Source organism: Meriones unguiculatus, chromosome 9 (genome assembly GCF_030254825.1).
Source record: "Meriones unguiculatus strain TT.TT164.6M chromosome 9, Bangor_MerUng_6.1, whole genome shotgun sequence".
Taxonomy (NCBI): domain Eukaryota; kingdom Metazoa; phylum Chordata; class Mammalia; order Rodentia; family Muridae; genus Meriones; species Meriones unguiculatus.
This window is the reverse complement of record NC_083357.1, coordinates 56,958,027-56,977,665: the sequence shown is the minus strand read 5'-3', so window position 1 is coordinate 56,977,665 and position 19,639 is coordinate 56,958,027. Positions and strand designations below refer to the sequence as shown.

Sequence of the window (19,639 nt, the reverse complement as noted above, 5' to 3'; positions counted from 1 at the left end):
TTAGCAATATGAGAAATTAAACAGTAGCGAAATCTCATCACAGGATGAATGTGGCAGAGGAATGGTCTCTTACCTTATGTGTACAAGTGTCTGTGAGAACTTCCAGGAAGAGCCTACAGTGCTGGTTACAATGTGGGATGTTTGTTAGAGGGCACAGTCACAGAAGCCATGTGCCTGGCCTTTGAAACTTGCCTCCAGATGCCTTAGCCAATACAGAACTTAGCCATCAGGGTGTTGGCATCAGTGTGATGCACTGTTGGTAAAGAAACTTATACAGTGGAAGCACCAAGAGAAAAGGTCTTCAGGCTGAGTGTGTTGCTCTCTGTCTACCACAGATACCAAAGCCCTTTTGGTTACAGGATTTCTGTGACTTACATAGTGAGATATTGTCTCAAGAAAGAGAAAAGTCACCAGGAGTGGGTATGAATATATGTTATTTATAGCTCACTTGGCAGAATGACTGCCTAGCATTGAATAGGTTAAGAAATTTCAGGCAGATGCCTCTGCTGTAGGGATGATCAGATCCATCACTGAAGTCATCTAAAACACACTCACATAGAGAGCCAGCATGCAGTTGCTAGCTCTATTCCTAAGGAAACTGAGGTTCCTGTTCGGTTCCTGAGCCTGTGCAGTGCTGTTTCCCTCAGGCATACAACTGAGGATATGCTGCTCCTGCATGCCAGGCTCTATCTTGCATGATGCTTGGGTGAAAGGTGCCATCAGAGAAAGAAAACGGAGCTAGTTTCCTGATCTTGTTCAGGTGAGCTGGTAGCATGGGTATATTATGCCTATCTATAAAACAATGTGATACATCAGCAGCTCATCATGAATAGCATAGATATCGCTCAGATCCTGTTGACTATGATATGATATTTTTACAAAACAATGTCCAGTAATATCGGAGAAAGTAGTGTTCTCTCTAGTACAGCAGAGAACATGCAATACTCAGATCAACTTCTGACATGCATTTAAGGATAAGAAGAGCTCTAGACACAGGTGATGTGTGATTCTTATTCCTTGGGGTGCAAACAATGACTTCAGTCAAAAGCCAAATTCAAGAATGGACTTTGAACTAAACTATTTTGCCAGAAGGACACATAAGGAAGCTCCTTGTGGGTGTCACTGTCTATAAGACCTGGAGACAAAATGTACATGAATACATTGACAGCAGTGACCACTAGCATTTCAATTAACCTAGGAGTGCTTGTGCACTGTCTGGGTCATGGAGAAATGCAGCTCAGGGATCTGGAACCAGTTACAATCACATTGATGAGAGAACACAGAACAAAATTAATGGGCTGAGTTGGGGTGTGAGAGCAGAGGCAAACACCTGGCCAATCATTTATCAATATGGTCATGAAAGAGTGTGCTCCTTGTGCTCAATAGTGACCCTTATCGCAGGTCCTACTCTTGATAGCTACTCCATGAGAGGAGAATTTGCCTCACCTTGAGGACTGCAATGTGCAGTACACAGACCTCTTGATGTTCTCCATGGTGTTGATGTACACCAAGGCGTCACTGAGAACAGCCACACTGTCACATTTCAGGGCATAGATGAAATGACTCAGCATTTCATTGTTCACCAGAAAGGCTCAAAAGTCTGCAGTATTGTAATTTCATCAGAACTGCCTGACAATACTTTTCAGCATCAGATTGAAAGGTTTCAGTAGTTTCATAGGTGCACATGCACACAGACATGAAGGTCACAGAACAGTTTGGGGAGGTTTTGTTCTAACATGTGGATCTCTTGGAGGAACTCAGTTCTGTAGTCTTGCAACACATACTTTGACATGCTGAGTCATCTCTCAAGGCAATCACCTCAGTCAAGGTATTTTATAAGCCACATATCGATTTATGTTCTCTATATATGTATCTCTACTTCATTGGTAAGAACAGATTCCTTGTCCACTAAGAAAGAAAGCTCGCCTTAGTGAAAACACATGTTACCTAGTGGACACAATGGAGGGACTGGTGTTGAGTTGAAGTGTGGAGGATTTAAAGTAACTATGGAAACACCCCTTTTGTTGACTGTTAAAGGCCAGGTTCACCTTTCTTTTCCTGTGACTGGAAGGCCTGGCAGTCAAGTTGCTTTATTAGGTGGAAATGAATGAGGAGGCTCCTACATCAAGAATGGTGGTTAGGGCTGGTCAGCTACTGTATGAGCTTCCAATTGTCCATTGGATGTTTTGTTTTAATTTTGGGTTTTGTGCTGGAGATGGAACCAAAGCCTTTTACAAGCTTGGCTTGTATACTACTCCTGAGCCACTGACCTATGACTCTGCATGGACTTTGTGTCAGAAAAGAAAATCTTATGTAATCAGGGCAGTGTCAACTACAAGTTTGCATATCTTGTTACCTGAAGGCTGGAGCATACCTGCTTTCTCCAGCGATCTCTAGAATGCAAAACTCATTTTTTGTCATTATTAGAATTTTCAAGTCCTTTCTAATTTATTTTACATAATTATTTCTGTATGAGTTTATGCCTCTTTGTGTGTACACATGAACACATACATGGACACACACATGCCATGGTTCCAATGAGAAGTTAGAGGACAACTTGTAGGGTTTTAACTCTCCTTTCTCTCAGGTCACATGGCCTGCAACACATACTTTTCCAAGATGAGAAATCTAACCAGCCCCATCAACTACTTTCTAGGTCAACTTCAAGATGACTTGATATCTTTACCATCCTGTATTGACTTAAAATACAGTTGGCAAGACCTTCAACATGCCAGTGCATATAAAAATAAATAAATCTTAAAAATATATTATGTATAAAATGCTTATGTCATCATCTTATACACCTTTATAATCATAGTCAGTTCTTAGAAGTTCATTTTCTTAGAAATCGGGAGAATATATGTTCATTTTCTCCACCCTTGCCCTGCACAACATCCTTCTGAATAAGCATCCAATGCTGCCATGTGGATTAATCTGTACAGCCCCAGGTCTGCTGCCATAAAAATGTCTCTTCAATCCCAAATTCTCATTCACTGTGATTCCCTCCTTCCACTCTCACCTTACTTTTTTATATCTGTCCAAAGGCAAAATGGTGGAGTTTGGCTACTAAATTACCCTGTATTGTAATTTCATCTTTTCCTTGCAGGTAGAATGCCAAGGTGGGGCTTCGAAGCCTTCAAAGGAAGCAGCTTTTACAATTCTTGTAAGTGTGCTAAGGTGTGGTAGGTGTTCACATAGAAAGCTTATCTCCTCAGACATTTTAAGGTGGGGGCCTGGCAGAAGTAGAAGGGAGGATGGTATGTGTTTGTGATCAAAACACATTATGTACAATGTATGAAATTCTCTAGTCATAAATTCAAAAATCACTGAAATGGTAAGTATCATTAAGACATTCATATTATGTAACCAGCCATCTCTAGAACTCTTCCTTCTATGAAAATAAAACTTTGTACTTTTCAAACAACCCATTGTCATTCAATTTCAGCTATTGTCTATGTATAAGAATAAATTTCATATCTGATGTTTACAGAGTTTCTGTTTAGGATAGTTCTGTGAAAAGTTCTGAAGATATGACTTGTGAAGAGAAGAGAAGAGAAGAGAAGAGAAGAGAAGAAGAAGAAGGGATACATGAACTGAGACAGTATCAGGCCTTGGCTTTTTTCCTTGTGTCTGCATCTGAGGATGTACACACAGGTTGATTCTGTGCTGATGAGCTTCTTTATCAGTGGAGAGTGGGTGCCAGCCTGGCCCATGCTCTAATCAGTGTGGAAAGCATCCTTCCTACTGGACTGCCACTGGAGTACAGCTTCAGCACATGCCTCATGGTTGTCAGCTCTATGCTGAGGACACGGAAGAGGTGAGTCAATAAGGCATCAAGATCAGATCATTGGATAAGGATTCAGATGTTTATGTTATGGAGCTTGTTCTATCTAGAATTCATACTTTCCACTTTTCAGTGACTCTGAAATATCAGTAGAACTTGTATATAGATTATGGAGTGAGGAAAACTTCTATGGAAAGATGACAGTCTTAAAATATTATTGTTTTTATGGCTGTTCAAGTAATGACTCTGCTCCCCAAACCAGCTCTTCCTCATTGGTATTTCCTTTCTCAAATACAAATTGCCCTCTTGCACATGTCAATCTCTGCCTTAGAGGTTGGAAAGCGTTCTGATGGAGAGAATTCTCCATCTTGAGTTGACTTCTTACTGTTTTCTGTGGTTTTAACCAGAAGCATTTTCATGGGATTTCTGTGGGTTGCCGGCTGACTCACAATAGATGCATGGACATATAAAGGCCTATGTTCAAGGGTCCAGCCTCGATCTTAAGTAAAAGAACCTTGAGATGCTCTCCTATGGCTGATGTAGGGCGTAATAGCTTTGCTTAAATGTAAAGGGTGGAAAGACTGATATCTGCATCATTAACAAAGTCAGGGAGAGGATCAGGTTAACATCCATCCTCAGTTCAGTTTCTGTACAGCAGGGGGCGCAGTCTCCTAACACAGGCTCATTTCTGTGTCATTTATAACTAAATCAACTCATAGTTTCTCTGAGTTAACACCTCATCATGCTAAACATCAAGACCGTTTTCTAGATGACAGTAAAGATGGACTTTTCTCCAGGCTTCGTGGCTGTGCTGATTCTCATACTAGGTAAGTAAAGTGACTTTAAACAGCAAAGTCTTTAGCTGGAATTTACTTAAGAACATTATTCTCAAGGGGACGCTGAGAGCTCTCTCTCTCTCTCTCTCTCTCTCTCTCTCTCTCTCTCTCTCTCTCTCTCTCTCTCTCTCTCTCTCTCTCCTTTTCTCTCCCTTCCTTGCACTCTAGGAAGGACCCACGGAGACTCTGTGACTCAAACAGGAGGCCAAGTGACCATCTCAGAAGGCAAGTTCCTGACAATAAATTGCACGTATTCAACCACAAGCATAACGTTCCCTGTTCTTTTCTGGTATGTCCTATATCCTGGAGAAGGCCCCCAGCTCCTCCTGAAAGTCATCACAGCTGGCGAGAAGGGAAGCAGCAGAGGGTTTGAAGCCACATATGATAAAGGAACCACCTCGTTCCACTTGCAGAAAGCCTCGGTGCAAGAGTCAGACTCGGCTGTGTACTACTGTGCTCTGGATGACACACTGGCAGACACTGCCGGGGGAGCTGAGCACAAACCGAGAGGAAACAGGTGGCCTGGCTGCTGTGCACCTGCCTCTGAAATCACTGACTTCAGCACAGCCGTCCCTGTGAGGCCTTCCATGTCTCTGCTGGTGAAAATCACAGAAATGTCCGCATGCCAGGCCGCATTAACTTCACAAGTCAGTAGAATGAAGACGGCTCCGGGGTCATGGCTGTAACTCATTTAAGCCATGTTCTCTCAGCACTGGGGATTAAACCCAGAGCCCCGCGCATGCCAGAGAAGTGGTCTACCAGTGAGCCACATTTTAAACCTTATCTGTCTTCAGGTAATCAAATGTGCCGGAGAAAGTGATGTTTACATAATGTGACCTAACAGAGTCTGGAAGAAAGGTGGCAGAAAATTGCCACAGACTGGCCCTGTCTTGTGCCCCGCATTCTTGGGAGAATCAGAGAATTCAGATATCAGGAAGGCACAGATAGGCAAAATGACACAGACCACACCAGGTAGTTGGTTTGGATCTTCTGCCCTTTACTGAAGTCAAGCCAACACTTTTATAGTAATCTTACAAAGAAGAACCTTAAAGTTGACATATTTTCTGGAGCATTCAGACTTTTTACCAACGATACAAAGTTTACATTTCAACTGAAAGAGTAACCTGGTGGAAGCAGTGTCTACAAAAAATCTTGGCCTAACAGCCTCTTAAGCAGAGCAAACATAGAACTAGTGGTGTTTATGCAGTTTACTGCTACTAATTAGTGAGTGGAAGGCCAGGGGCTATCATTGCCCTCCGAACCAAGTTGGCTAAAGATTTACAACCCCCACTAGAGTTAAGCACTGTGGGGAATTCCTCATGTTTCTCTTGCTAAGGATTTACAATCTTTCCTTAGTGATAAGCTGCTTGAGCTAGCCTGTCTGTAAAACTTATAGTAACAAAACTCTCTGACCTTCTATGTTTGCCTATCTTCCTTTTGCCTTATCATAAACATCTGTGTTTGGTAATGGTTTTGAAATAGTTTTACTGCAGTGGGAATATTCAGAGCATTTATCCTAACAGAACCTGATTAAATATTTTCTTTAGAAAACCCTAAAACTCTTGGCCCTTTATTTCCTACAAAGTTTGGTTTTTCCACAAGCAATTCCTGATGCTGAATCTGATTTATAACCTCTCCTAAAATTTTATTTTCCTTCTACTCTTATTTGCTAAAGCTTTTTCGTGATCTTTTAGAAATGTTTCCTTGAATAATTAATTGTACTGTTTCAAGAATCATAGAGAAACAGCAAAAACTCATCAATTTAATCCTGCATCAAGCAAGTGTGGGACTTAGAACATGTCTTTTGGCTTAGATGGCCATGTTAGGGTTCTTGCTAGGGACTTCCAGGAAGCTGATTCCCTTAGGAAATGTGTCTTCTGTCTTGTAGCACAATCTATTGATATGCTACACTGACGATACTGGAGTTAGTGTAGCAGAAAATGGCAATGATTCCCTAGCAAAGCACTGTGGAATTCTTTCTTTTTCTCTCACATATAAATCCCAACTGCAATTTCCCCTCCTCCCACCAGTCTCTGTCCCTACCCCCACACCCACTCTCCCTGAACCATCAGCCCTCTGTTTCTCCTCAGAAAATAACAAGCCTCCCAGAGACAACAACCAAACACGATAATACAACTTACAATAAGACCCGAAATTTCCTGTCAGAAATAGTCCCTGTTCCCATTACTATCGGAAACCAATTGGTTACTGAGCTACCACAGACTTCATCTGAGCAGAGGTTCTAGGTTATATCCATACATGGTCCTTGGTGGAGTGTCAGTCTCAGAATAGACCCCTGTGCCCAGATATATTTGGTCCTTGTGAAGGTCCTATCCTTTCCATGCCATAGAAACTTCCCCCTTCTTTCATATGATTCCCTGCACTCTGCTAAAGGTTTGATTATGCCTCTTAGTATCTGCTTTGATACACTGCTAGGCCGTGTCTTTCAGGGGCCCTCTGCAGTAGGCTCCTGTCCTGTTACTTGTTTTCTCCTACATCCAATGCAACTCCCATTTGTCTTTCTAAGTGAGGATTGATCATCTTACCCTGGGTCCTCTTTCTTGTTTATCTTCTTTAGGTGTATAGATTTCATTATGTTTGTCATATCTTATAGGACTATGACTGAGTATATACCATCTGTGTCTTTCTTCTTCTGGGATACCTCACTCAGAATGATCTTTTCTAGATCCCACCATTTGCCTGCAAATTTCATGATTTCCTCCTTTTTGATTGCTGAATAGTATTCCATTGTGTAAAAATACAACAATTTCTGTATCCATTCCTCCATTGATGGACATCTGGGTTGTTTCCAGGTTCTGGCTATTACAAATAAAGCTGCTACAAACATGGTTGAGCAAATGTCCTTGTTGTGTACTTGAGCAAATTTTGAATATATGCCTAGGAGTGGTATAGCAGGCTCTTTGACCTCCCCATCCTCCAAGTGAGGAGCAGTCCTGCTAGGTCTCAGAGGAGGACTTTGCAGCCAGTCCTGAAGATACCTGATAAAACAGGTTCAGAATCAATGGACTTGGAAAGAGACAGGGAGGAGATGAGGGAGGGAGGAAGGGCTTGGGAGGGAATGAGGGAGCAGGATACAGCTGGAATACAGAGTTAATAAAATGTAACTAATAACAAATAAAAATAAAAAAAATTCTTCTAACCAAACCAAACCAAACCAAACCAAACAAAACAAAAACAAACAAACCAGAAATTTATAATCACATCAAGGCTGGATAACGCTACCCAGTAGGAAAATGGTCCCACAAGTAGGCAAAAGAGTCAGCGGCAGCCTCATCTCCTATTGTTAGGAATCCTACAAGAACACCAAGCTACTCAGCCATAACATATACACAGAGGAGAGAGAGCAGACCCCTCCTGGCTTCCTGATCCCGGCAAGCACCCATGAGTCCCCTGGGTCAGCCCATGAGTCAGTTGATTCTGTGGGCTGACCCCTCTGGTTCCTCCAATCCTTCCTCTCCCACTCTCCCTCCTCCACAAGACTCCAGAGGCTCAGCCTAATGTTTGGCTGTGGGATTCTGTATCTGCTCCCAGCAGTTGCTGGATGCAGTCTCTCTGGTCCCTTTCATGAAGATTCTGCCAGGCTCTACTCCCAGAACACTCTGCAGAAAGGACAAACTGTAGGTCTAAGGCTTTGTGACTAGGCTGGTCTCTAAGTCCCTCCACTTGAGGCCTTGCCTGGCTACAGAAGATGGCTCTGTGTCCCCATTATAAGAGTCTTTGCTAGGGGAAAGTAACCCTAGCAAACATGCTTCACCTAATTCTCAAGGAGAAGAAGGAAAAGCAGGGACTCAGGTGCTGCAGCATGAAGAGATGAAGGAGACACTCATTGTGCGGAAGACAGGTCACCTTCACAAGCCAAGAGAATGTCTTCTGTTGAGGGAAACTGCTCTCTCTCTCTCTCTCTCTCTCTTTTCTTTTCTTTTTCCATAATTTTAATTTGAGACAGGTTTTCTTTCTATAGCCTTGGCTGTCATGGAACTCTCTTTGTAGACCAGGCTGGCCTCAAACTCACAGAGATCTGGCCTCCTCTGCCTCCCAAGTGTTGAGATTAAAGGTGTGAATCACTAGCATTTTTCTTAAATCCTCCAAAGGATCACATGAGACCCACCTATTTCACAGTGAGATTTAGCCGAGTGTTAGATTAATTGTCTGGGTACTGTGGCCTGGCTATGCTGCCAGAAAAACTAGTGATCACATTGTCTTTACTTCTCATAATTCTCTTCTCAAAACCTGTCTTGTCCTGTATGAAAGATGTATTCTAGTTTTGATTTTCAGGCATTTTTTTTTGCTTTCTTCATCTCTATGAATTATTAGTTCTAATATACAGTTAATCTTAAATATCTAAACAATTTTTACATTTTGTATTTGTGCTCTTTGACCACCTCCCCCTGAGGGGGTAGCATTTTTACCAGGCCACAGAAGATGACAATGCAGCCACTCCTGATATGTTCTGATAGAGTAAGATCAGAAGGAAGGAGAGGAGGACCTCCCCTATCAGTGGAGTTCCAAATTTCACTGAGAAATAAGAAACTTTAAGAAAGGAATTTTCACACCCTTCAGCATATTCCACCTGTCAGGATTTGTGCCAGATGCTCAACTATTTCTCTGTTGGTGTGTAATTCCTGAGCACAGAATTGCTGATCCTTAGCTTTTGTGACCAACTTGAGTAATATAGGTCTTGAAAAGTATTTTTTAAATAATAATGAATGATTTAAAAGCCTATCATTACTAGAGGATTTAACATTCGTTCAGAAATACTTTGTATACAAACATGAAATTGTCAAAGAATTAATACAAATATTTTTTTTTACATTTTTATGAAAACATCTCGTATTTTAAGGGACTTGAACTTGGCTGTACCTCACAGCAGGTAAATAATACAAATTGAAGTCTATCTGACTTAGCCTGATATCCTACAATGTACTCAGCCTCTTTGTTTAAACAACCTTTAAGTGAACAATGTAAGTACTACTCTTTTTAAAATTTAATTTATTTTCTTAATTACACTTTATTCACTGTGTCCTCCCATAAGCCCCTCCTTCCCCTTTCTTCACGCATGCCCCTCCCCAAGTCCATTGATAGGGGAGGTCCTCCTCTCCTTCCTTCTGATCTTACTCTATCAGATCACATCAGATCACAGTGGCTGCATTGTCATCTTCTGTGGCCTGGTAAGGATGCTTCCCCCTGAGGGGGAGGTGATCAAAGAGCACAAATAGAAATATTTTTAAACAGAATTTTAATGTACCCGTTTTTGACAAAACACATTTTTTTTTGAAACGGGTGACATAGTTGCAAATAGAACGGAGGAAATGTCACATTATAAAGGAATTTACATTTTAGGTGAGGGCCTAGTTCAGGCTAGTCATGATCATTAGCTCCTACTGTGAATCATTTCTATTCAAACTTTCAGAAGTCCTTAGGCATCTACTTTCAGAGAAGGAAAGTAGATATTAACTGTCTTATGTAGAGCCAGAGTTGAACTAAGGTCCTGAAATACAGTCGCATGGACACTCTACTGTGGTTTCTATACATCCATAAGAATTTACATTCTGCATCACATCACCAGTAAAAAGCAACCACAAAATGCTTACTCTAAGGTTTTGAGCAACTATAGCGCTGACCGCGAGATGGCAGTGTTGGCATTGGTCCTGTCTCCAGGAGCTGATGTGAGCATCGGGTCTCTGATTGGCTGGTAATACTTCTTGAGAGTTCTCATTTAAAGTACAGGAAAGAGCTGAGGAAATGAGGCAGCAGCTTTGGAGCACACTTCTGCAGTAAAATGGAGAAGCACCTGCGTGCCTGCTGGGTGCTTTTGTGGCTGTATTTTCAGCGTAAGTGAGTGGAGGTGTTAGCCAGGGGCAAAGAACATTTCGTAGGATTTGGGGGAAAGATTAAATACCTTGGGGTGAAAGGAGGAAAGAAAATCGACCTATTTCTAGCTAACCTGAGATGCTTGTCTATGTTAAGGAAAGATGCTAACTACAAGTGCTAAGTGTGGATGATCGATGTCTGGAACTTCACACTGTTTTCTGAACAGGGGTGGCTGGCAAGACCCAAGTGGAGCAGAGTCCTGAGTCCTTGGTCGTACTTGAGGGAGAGAGCTGTGTCCTTCAGTGCAACTACAGTGTGAGCCCCTTTAACAACTTAAGGTGGTACAAACAAGACACAGGCAGAGGTCCTGTGTCTCTGGCAATGATGACTTACGCAGAGAACAAAAGGTCAAATGGAAGGTACTCAGCAATTCTGGATGCAGATGCTAAGCACAGCACCCTGCATATCACAGCCTCCCTGCTGGAAGACACGGCCTCCTACATCTGTGTGGTGGGTGCACCATGCTCCCCAGGTACTTACAGCCAGCACCAAAACCTGCTCCTTGGAGGCTTCAGGGAGGCAGAGGTGATAGAGAAGTCTTTCTAACACTGTATTGGGGAACTGAATTTCGCTTTTGGGGTTATTAGTATCATTATAAAGACAACTTTAAAATAGACTGAAAAGCAAGCTTGAGGATTTTTTAATAGATTTTTGAGAGAAAGACAACAGCATAGGAAAGCAGAATATCCTGGGAGTTACCATGAGGTGGGGAGATGGAAAAACTTTAGCCTTTCAGTTAAGCACAGAGGTCAAAGAACAGCTAGGAAGCCAAGAATGTCAAGAAAAATAATTTGGGAGCCTGAGCCATGCATCTCTGCACAGAGGGCAGGCAGTGCCACATCTTGTGCCCCAGATAAAAGGGTTGCACCAAAGTTACACATTTAGAAATGGTACCATACACTAGACCTGCATAGGTTCAAACCAGACAGGGTCCCAGAACTGATAGAAAGAATAGGGGTAGGATAGTTGGTCCTACTCATAATAATGAAGCTATTTGAAATGGATACCTGCTGGGAAAGAAAAAACTTTTTTTTTTGCAGTAGATTTCTCACTGAGTAGACCAACCACACACCATTTTCCCATAATAAGGAGAAGTTGGTCAACATAGAATGAACTCCATGGTTTTTGTTGCTGTTGTTTATTTTTATTTTGTTTTTTAAAAAACATGTCTGTGAGGAGCTCTTTGTTTTGGCAGGTTTTGTCTTGTTTGTTTTTTTTGTTTGTTTGGTTTTATTTTTGTTGTTTTGGGTTTATTTATGGCTTATGAGAGAGAGACCATGAGAGCAAGAGTGAGCCCAAATGAGCAAGTGAGCCAGAGAGAGAGAGAGATAGAGAAAGAGAGTGAGAGTGAGAAGACATAAATTTGGATAGGTAGGAAGATGGATAGAATCTAGGAGGAATTGTTGTAGAGTAAAAGCATAATCAATATATTGACTGAAATTTTGAAAACACTCTCCAAATCGATAACAACTATTTCCAATAAACACAAGAAGTCTTCAGAGGAACAAAGAAGGGCCAGACACACTCTGGAGCTTTTGACTTGAGGGATGATAGACTGGTGAACTTTCTGGCTTTTTGTTTGTTTGTTTCACAACCTTATCCTGTCATGCATAAGAAAACAAATTGGAACAGTGAGTAGGCACTTTCTCTCTCTCTCTCTCTCTCTCTCTCTCTCTCTCTCATGTTTGCATACTCACTAAAGTCTCATGAAAATCATGTTGCCTTCAGCCAGATGCTCTCATGTTAAGAAAATCCTGTTACTAGGGCAGCTGACCCATCAATAGTAGCCAAAAAGCAGATAAAATCTGACTGCACAAGAACTAACAATAAAAGTAATTGAAAGTTGTATTTTCTTATTTCTGCTCCAGGTTTCTTTATGTTTCCTTTTATTGAAAATAGATTTTTTTCTCACAAAATATATATTGAATACAGTAGCCATGACCTCTACTCCTTCCATTTTCTCGTGTCTCTGCTCTCATCTGGATCTAACATATTTCTCTCTCTCATTAGAAAACAACCAAGAGCTAGGTACAGTGGCATATACCTGTAGTCCAGAACTCAGGGAGGCAGAGGCAAGCAGATCTCAGTGAGTTCAAGGCCGGCCTGGTGTACAAAATGAGTCTAGGACTGCCAAGAGTACACAGAGAAAACATATCTCAAAAAAAAAAAATCAGAGTTCTAAAAGATAATAAACAAAACAAAACAGAACTAACATTTTGGAGCTGGACAAAACAAACAATTCAAAGGAAAAAGCCTAAGAAAAGGCACAAAAGAACAGACCCACTTGTTCATACATCCAGGAATCCCATATACTCTCTAACCTGGAAGCCATATTTATATGTATATATCCAAAGGACCTGAAACCGATGTGTGCAAGACTATGCATTCTGCCTCAGTCTCTCTGAATTCATATGAGCTTTGATCATGTTGATTTAGAGGGCTTTGTTTTCTTGGTGTCCTCCATCCCTTCTGGCACTTATATTCTTCCTGCTTTCTCTTAAGCAGGCTTCCTTAAACTCTAAGAAGATGAGTGAAGAGATTTGATGAAGATATCTCATTTATGGCTGAAGGTTCCAAGGTCTCTCACTTTCTGTATAACATCTGTCTGTTAGTCTCTGTATTTGTTCCCATCTGCTGATGGCTAAGCAAGACACTGATCTATGAGTTTGGGAGAATGTCATTAAAAATAATTTAATTGTTACATTTTTAAAGAATAATAGTATTTTCTTTTGCCCTAGGTCCCTACGATATCTACTATTAGTTTCTTGGTCACTCAAGCAGTGTCAGGTAGGAGCTCCATATCATGGAGTGGGCCTTAGTCCCGATATTGATCGGTTACTGCCACAACCTTTGCCACCATTTCCTTAGTACATCTTGCACACAAGGCACCATTGAAGATCAAAGGGCTTGTAGCTGAGTTGGTGCTTACATTTGTCTTTTGGTAGTGTGCAGAATATTTTTCTATATCAAAGATGCTAGAACATAGAGGCAAAAGCTCTGTATAGGCACCAGCTCGAGTTTACATGATAAATGAATTGTGTAAATGATGTCTTCAGCAATGGGGCCTTGCCATTAGTTTGTGGAGAGCAGCGTATAGTCCTGACAACAGCTTGGGTTGTTTGGGGAATCTCATGGGACCTCTTTGGTCAACAACTCAATTAGATATAACCCAATCACAGTAATGGAAGCTTCATTGTGGACAAGTGATGTCCAGTTGGGACTCTGTCTCCCCCATTATTTGGCAATTTAATTTAGATCAACTTCATATATGTATACATTTTATGAAGCTTCTACTGTATTAGGTTTCTACAGCACTCCTCAAATAGTCTTTAAAGTTCTTTAGCATTTTCTGTGTCTCTCCTTATATTCCCTCCCCCTTCGCTGGCTCTGACAGTCCTTAAACTATATAGGGCCTATGCAGTGGTTTGGTATTATCAAAGTGAAATTTCTTATCAAAGAACAGTGCTTGATTGCCTAGGCCTTTCAGGTGTCTCTCTGAAGGAGCAACCCAAAGAAACTGAGTGTATTTCCTGTAACCAAGGATTCTACCAAGGCAGAGGAGTCACTTTGTGGAGGGAAATACTTTAAAAATGCACTAGAATGAGTAAACAACATTTTTATCACACAAAATAAAGGATTCTTAAAATTGAAGGTCAATTGATATGACCCAATCTGAAAAGGAGGAATCACACAGACACACACACACACACACAGAGAGAGAGACAGAGAGAGACAGAGAGAGAGAGAGAGAGAAAATGGATAGAATCTGAGACCCACAGAACATTTTCTTATGTAAATACATCAATACAATTATCCTAGGAGGAAGACTGAGAAGGAGGAATAGTTGAACAAACCTTGACCACAAATCTCAAACTTGATGGAAGGTAAAAAGGTGCAAGTCCATGAAGCTCAGTACCAACCCAGAGGACAGTGGCAATGCCACCTGCCCTGAGCTTCTCTAGAATGGCATTGTTGAGGAAAGAACAGTCTATAAAGCTGATCCAGAGAATGCCCAACACAGGAGAGTTAGCAAGTTCAGTAATTTTTCCTATGAAACTGTGTCAGCCTGACGATGGTGGGATGAGATATCTAAAGATATAAAAGAGAAAAATACTGCCCATTTGTGACTGTGTACTTGGTAAATTCACTTATAAAGGAAATACTGAGACTTTCTAAGGTAAATCAGAACTAGATTGTCCATCTCTTGTGCACTCTCATTAAGGGAAATCATGGAGACTATAGACTGTTGGGAATAGATGTGTCAATTTTCTTTTTTTTCCCCTTCCTTCCTTCCTTCCTTCCTTCCTTCCTTCCTTCCTTCTTTCTTTCTTTCTTTCTTTCTTTCTTTCTTTCTTTCTTTCTTTCTTTCTTTCTTTCTTTCTTTCTTTCTTCCCTCAAATATTCTGAGATATGCCCTTACTGTTCAGTGCTGGCTGCACTTTGTCTTTAAGGCTTTATATTGAATTTTCAGACATTTTCTAAGGCATGATGGGTGTTTTTTTTTATGCTGTTGCTATGCCTCTTTTGTCACTCATTTTATTAAGAACTCTCTTTCTTATGTTTTAAAAGAGCAAGGAGTTCATGGGGAAAAGGATTTTAGCATGGGTTTCTTGGCTGCTGCTATACACATCAGATAGTTCTGGCTCATTAGTTGGACACAGGTTTGTCATTAATGCAGAATACAATGCTGTATTGTAAGGAAATCTGGACTTTATTAAAAGTCGTATTTTAATTTAAAATAAAGATAATTAAAATAAATAAATACAATTATTATAGAAAATGAAAAGCATTCGTAGGACAGCTTGATTTATGCAGTGGGTTCTGGGCCACCCAGTACTACAAAGAGAGACTTTAAGTCTTAGTTAGGGTTTGTGTTGCTGTGAAGAAGTGCTATGACTGTGGCAGCTCTAATAAAGGAAAGCATTTTATTGTGTCTACATTACAGTTCAAAAATTTAGTCCATTGTCAGCCTGTCAGGAAACATGACAGCATGCTTGCAGACATATTGGTGGAGAAAGAGCTGAGAGTTCTGCAGGCAGCAGATAAAAAGAGTACCTGGGCCTGGCTTGAGCACTTGAAACCTCAAAGCCCACCTTGAGTGACACACTTTCTCTAAAAGGCCACACTTCCTAGTAGTGCCACTCCCCATGAGCCTATGGTGGGCATTTTCCTTTATACCACCACCACACCCTGTCTTAATTTTCTACCACTATGATGAGACACAATGATCAAGATAACTTATAGAAGAAAGAGTTTAATGGGGGCTTACAGTTCACAGGGTAAGTCTATAATCATCACAGCAGGTAGAATTGCAGGCAGGCATAGTGCTGGATCAGTAGTTGAGAGCTTTCAACCTGGTCCACAAATGGAGGACAGAGAGAAAGGGCTAACTGGAAGTGGCTTAGGGTTTTGAAACCTCTAAACCCATCAGCAGTAACATACCTCCTCCAAGAAGGCCACACTTCTTAATTCTTCCCAAACATTCCACCAACTAGTGAACAAACAGAAATATATGAGCCTAAGAGAGGCATTCTAATTCAAACTACCATAACAGACCCTGCTTCAAAAAATGTGTTCCTTAGATTTTAAGAAGGAAGTGTTTTTAGTAAGTGATACTTTTACCCATTTATAGTTTTTCCAGAATTCCTTTAATTAGATGACATTATTCCAAAAGTCAAAGGTGAAGTGTTTTATACAGGTGTGCAGTCTGGCCCAGAAAGCAGCTGTGCAGTGTAAAGACTCCTGATCTACAAGAACCTCACTCAGAGTTGGGGACAGAAAAAGTGCAGACCATTAAACACAAGAAAGTGGGTGCTTGAGGTAACAGGATGTATTTCAAACTTAACTTGAAATATGTGAAAACATGCATGTTCCTGCACACTGACTTGGAACAAATGTCTCCTAACTTTGTGTTTAACTAAGATGGCAGATTTTTACTTTTAGAAACTCACTTAAGAAAGGTTTATTTTTAGCAATTCTTTGGTCACTGTCAGTATCCACAAGATGGCAGCCTCTTCTCAAAGACTGGGGAAAACTCTCAAGTGGTTTTGAGTGAGAAATTTGTGGAGAAAAGGGGAGGAGAAAAGAGGTAATGAAGGAGGGGAGGGGTTTGATGATGAAAACAAAAGGTGGTGAAAAGTGCTTTTTTTCTCTACTTGGTGGAACTGTATCTTGATGTTTCCTGAAGAAGAAACATTAGAAATGTGAGACCAATTTGGGGGGGGGGGGTTAAAATCTGAATCCTCAGTGAAGAAGGGAAGAGAGAGTGATGAAATCCTTGAGCTTTTTGCTGGTGTTCCTGTGGCTTCAGTTTAACTGTGAGTTTGGACATTTCCTTTGTATATAAATTGTGGTGTGTGAAGTTGTTTCAGTTATTACTCTAGGATAATGGTAGAAACACCAATGTTTTAAGTCTTTATTTAAAGGGTGGGAGTCCCATGGACAAGTGTCAGCATTCTACAGTGTTAGCATCCCCATGCCTCCATTCCTGTTTGCCTGACTTTGTCTTTCTGCACAGGGGTGAGCAGCCAGCAGAAGGTGCAGCAGAACCCAGAATCCCTCAGTGTCCCAGGGGGAGCCATGGCCTCTCTCAACTGCACTTTCAGTGATAGTGCTTCCAACAACTTCAGGTGGTACAGACAGCTTTCCGGGAAAGGCCTCGAGTTGCTGGTGTCCATCTTCTCCAATGGTGACAAGGAAGAAGGCAGATTCACAGCTCACCTCAATAAAGCCAGCCTGCATGTTGCCCTGCACATCAGAGACTCCCAGCCCAGTGACTCTGCTGTCTACCTCTGTGCAGCGAGCACACAGTGCTCCCCAGGCACCTGCAGCCTGCACACAAACATGATATGTACAGGAAGATCTGAGCTCGAGCATGCTTGATTTTGAAAGTATTTACTTTATGAAAACACCTCATCTGGAACACATAGTGCCCTAAGCTTCATGTCCCCTATTCCTTCTTTTTTTTTTTTATAACCCACTGAATCTAATTAGTGGTGGCATATGCTTATGGGTGTGGGATCATCCACTGTTGCATGGGAACCTACAAGTGTCCACCTTCCTAAAGAAAGATGACTCTCCTCACCCACCATCTATCAATTGCCAATATCTCCTCAGTAAGAAAAGAGGGGCCTCAGGAGTCCTGTTGCTCTCCATACTTGAATTTCTAGCTGTTTTGGTTTTGTGCATTTCTGGTGCAGGAAACCACCAGGTCCTGTGGATTCATGTTGTGCAACAGTCACGTCATGTCCAGAGGACATTTTGAAGTTCTCCTTCCTCTCTTCTACATTTTTCCACTTTTCTTCCAAGATGTTCCCTAGGCTTTGTTGTGACAAGGAGTTGGTAGAGATGTTTCAGTTGTAGCTGATCACTCACAATCTCCTTTTCTCAGCACTTGGAGCGTTCTCCCTATCGTTGGAATGCTTCAGTTTTCCAACTCCTTCTGTGGTATTTTCCTGGCTGTGGAGGGGTTCATATAGATACCCCATTTAGTTTTGAGTTCTCAATACTCACATTCATTACCATGGACAGTTATGCATCTCTGCATTAACCCACTGGGGGAAAAAAAAGCGTTTTTGACCAAGCTTGAGAACAACACTATTCTAATTGTTAGCTCTTGTTTGACCTCAGTCTCATTGGTTCCTTGCAGCTGGGAGATACACTTTGAGTCTTCTTTGGATCAGATCATCAATGCTGGTTCATAGATGGAGTCTCAGAACAGGTCACACCTCTATGAATTTCCTCAGGGCTCCTGGTGTAAACACCATCTCTGCTCCTGCCAACATCAGTTTTCCCCTTGTTGAATTTTGTACAGATCCAATTCAGTTTCCTTTCTGAAGTCTCACAGTATTCTCTTGTCCCACGCAGCTATTTTTATTACCAAAGAGACGAAAAAGCTTAATATATTTAACAGCACTAAAGACACATGAAATGCAGAAGTGTCAACAGCAGCTAGTGACTTGCTGTCAGGCAGTCAAAGTCGGTATCCAAGAATGTGCATGTCAGAGGTAGTACCTAAATATTATATGACCATATCCCAAGTTGAAACATGCATGAAGAATGATCACCCAGATGATTAAGTAATCCCAACATCATTACATCTGCACATGCCCAGTCTCTTCCATAGCCTTATGAGAACCTTAGACAAGAAGACAGACAGCTTTTTCCTCTCTGAAATGGTATTCTCTTTGAGGTTTCTCTACTTTTCCTTAATTTCCCTCTTTTTTTTATAATTCTCTTAATAAAAATTGCTTTGACTTTGCATACACATACAAGAGCCCACATCTCTTACCTACACTGATAGAAGATCACAAACTCAGATCCTGTTCCAGGTTACACTTTGGTGAATATGAGTGTCTGGCACTGGGGCTTTTGGTCATGTTACACTGTAAAAACAAATAAAAAACTATATATATATATAATTCTTTTTGCATTCATATGCTATTGAATTAAACTGTTACCTTTTAATCTGTTCTAGGATAAGTCAGAGAATGGATGTCTTTGAAATTTCTTCTTAATTAGCTGACATTCAGGCATCTCACAGTGTGTTCCAGTGACAGGATGAGGTGGAGGTGGCAAGCACCAGATGACAAACGACAGGATGGTGGTGCTTCTGTCCCTTAAACCATGGTTTTAAGAAATTACCACTGTTTGTGTGTTGTGTGTGTGTGTGTGTGTGTGTGTGTGTATCTGTGTCTCTCTGTGTGTGTCTGTTTGTAGATTGATCTTTCCTCTGCCTGGTTAGGTTAAAAACCAAGGGCTCTAGAAAACAGAATAGATACATACTCCATAGCAGGAACTCTTCTTTCTTTGGAACCTAGTTCCAAATGAGGATCAGAACCACATCCCCTGTGATAAAGGGGAGCATGGATAAACTCTGGGAGTTATGGGGGCTGTAAGCCTACAACCAGCTGGTGATTTCAATCTATCAGTAATGGAAACAGGGACATCTAAGTTCAGAAGCTGCATCATTGATGAGGCCAGGTCTTCTTGATAATTTGAAAATGAACTTGGAAAATATATGTGCTGATTTCTGAGTTCTAGCCCATGTTTCTGTTCAACAGTGAACAACCTACAAGGAGAAGATTCTTCCATGCCCCAAGCATCTAAGAGACTGGACATGTCGACA

General features: G+C 41.2%; 2 gene segments (V, D, J or C); both read left to right on the top strand.

The window, feature by feature from the left end:
- The first annotated feature begins 4,565 nt into the window (after positions 1-4,565).
- LOC132656387 (T cell receptor alpha variable 9-2-like) lies at positions 4,566-5,306 on the top strand. The segment is given in 2 exon segments: positions 4,566-4,611; positions 4,789-5,306. Coding segments are annotated over 2 exon segments (564 nt in total).
- A 5,114-nt stretch (positions 5,307-10,420) lies between these two features.
- LOC132656386 (T cell receptor alpha variable 10-like) lies at positions 10,421-11,058 on the top strand. The segment is given in 2 exon segments: positions 10,421-10,472; positions 10,679-11,058. Coding segments are annotated over 2 exon segments (432 nt in total).
- Positions 11,059-19,639: the final 8,581 nt, after the last annotated feature.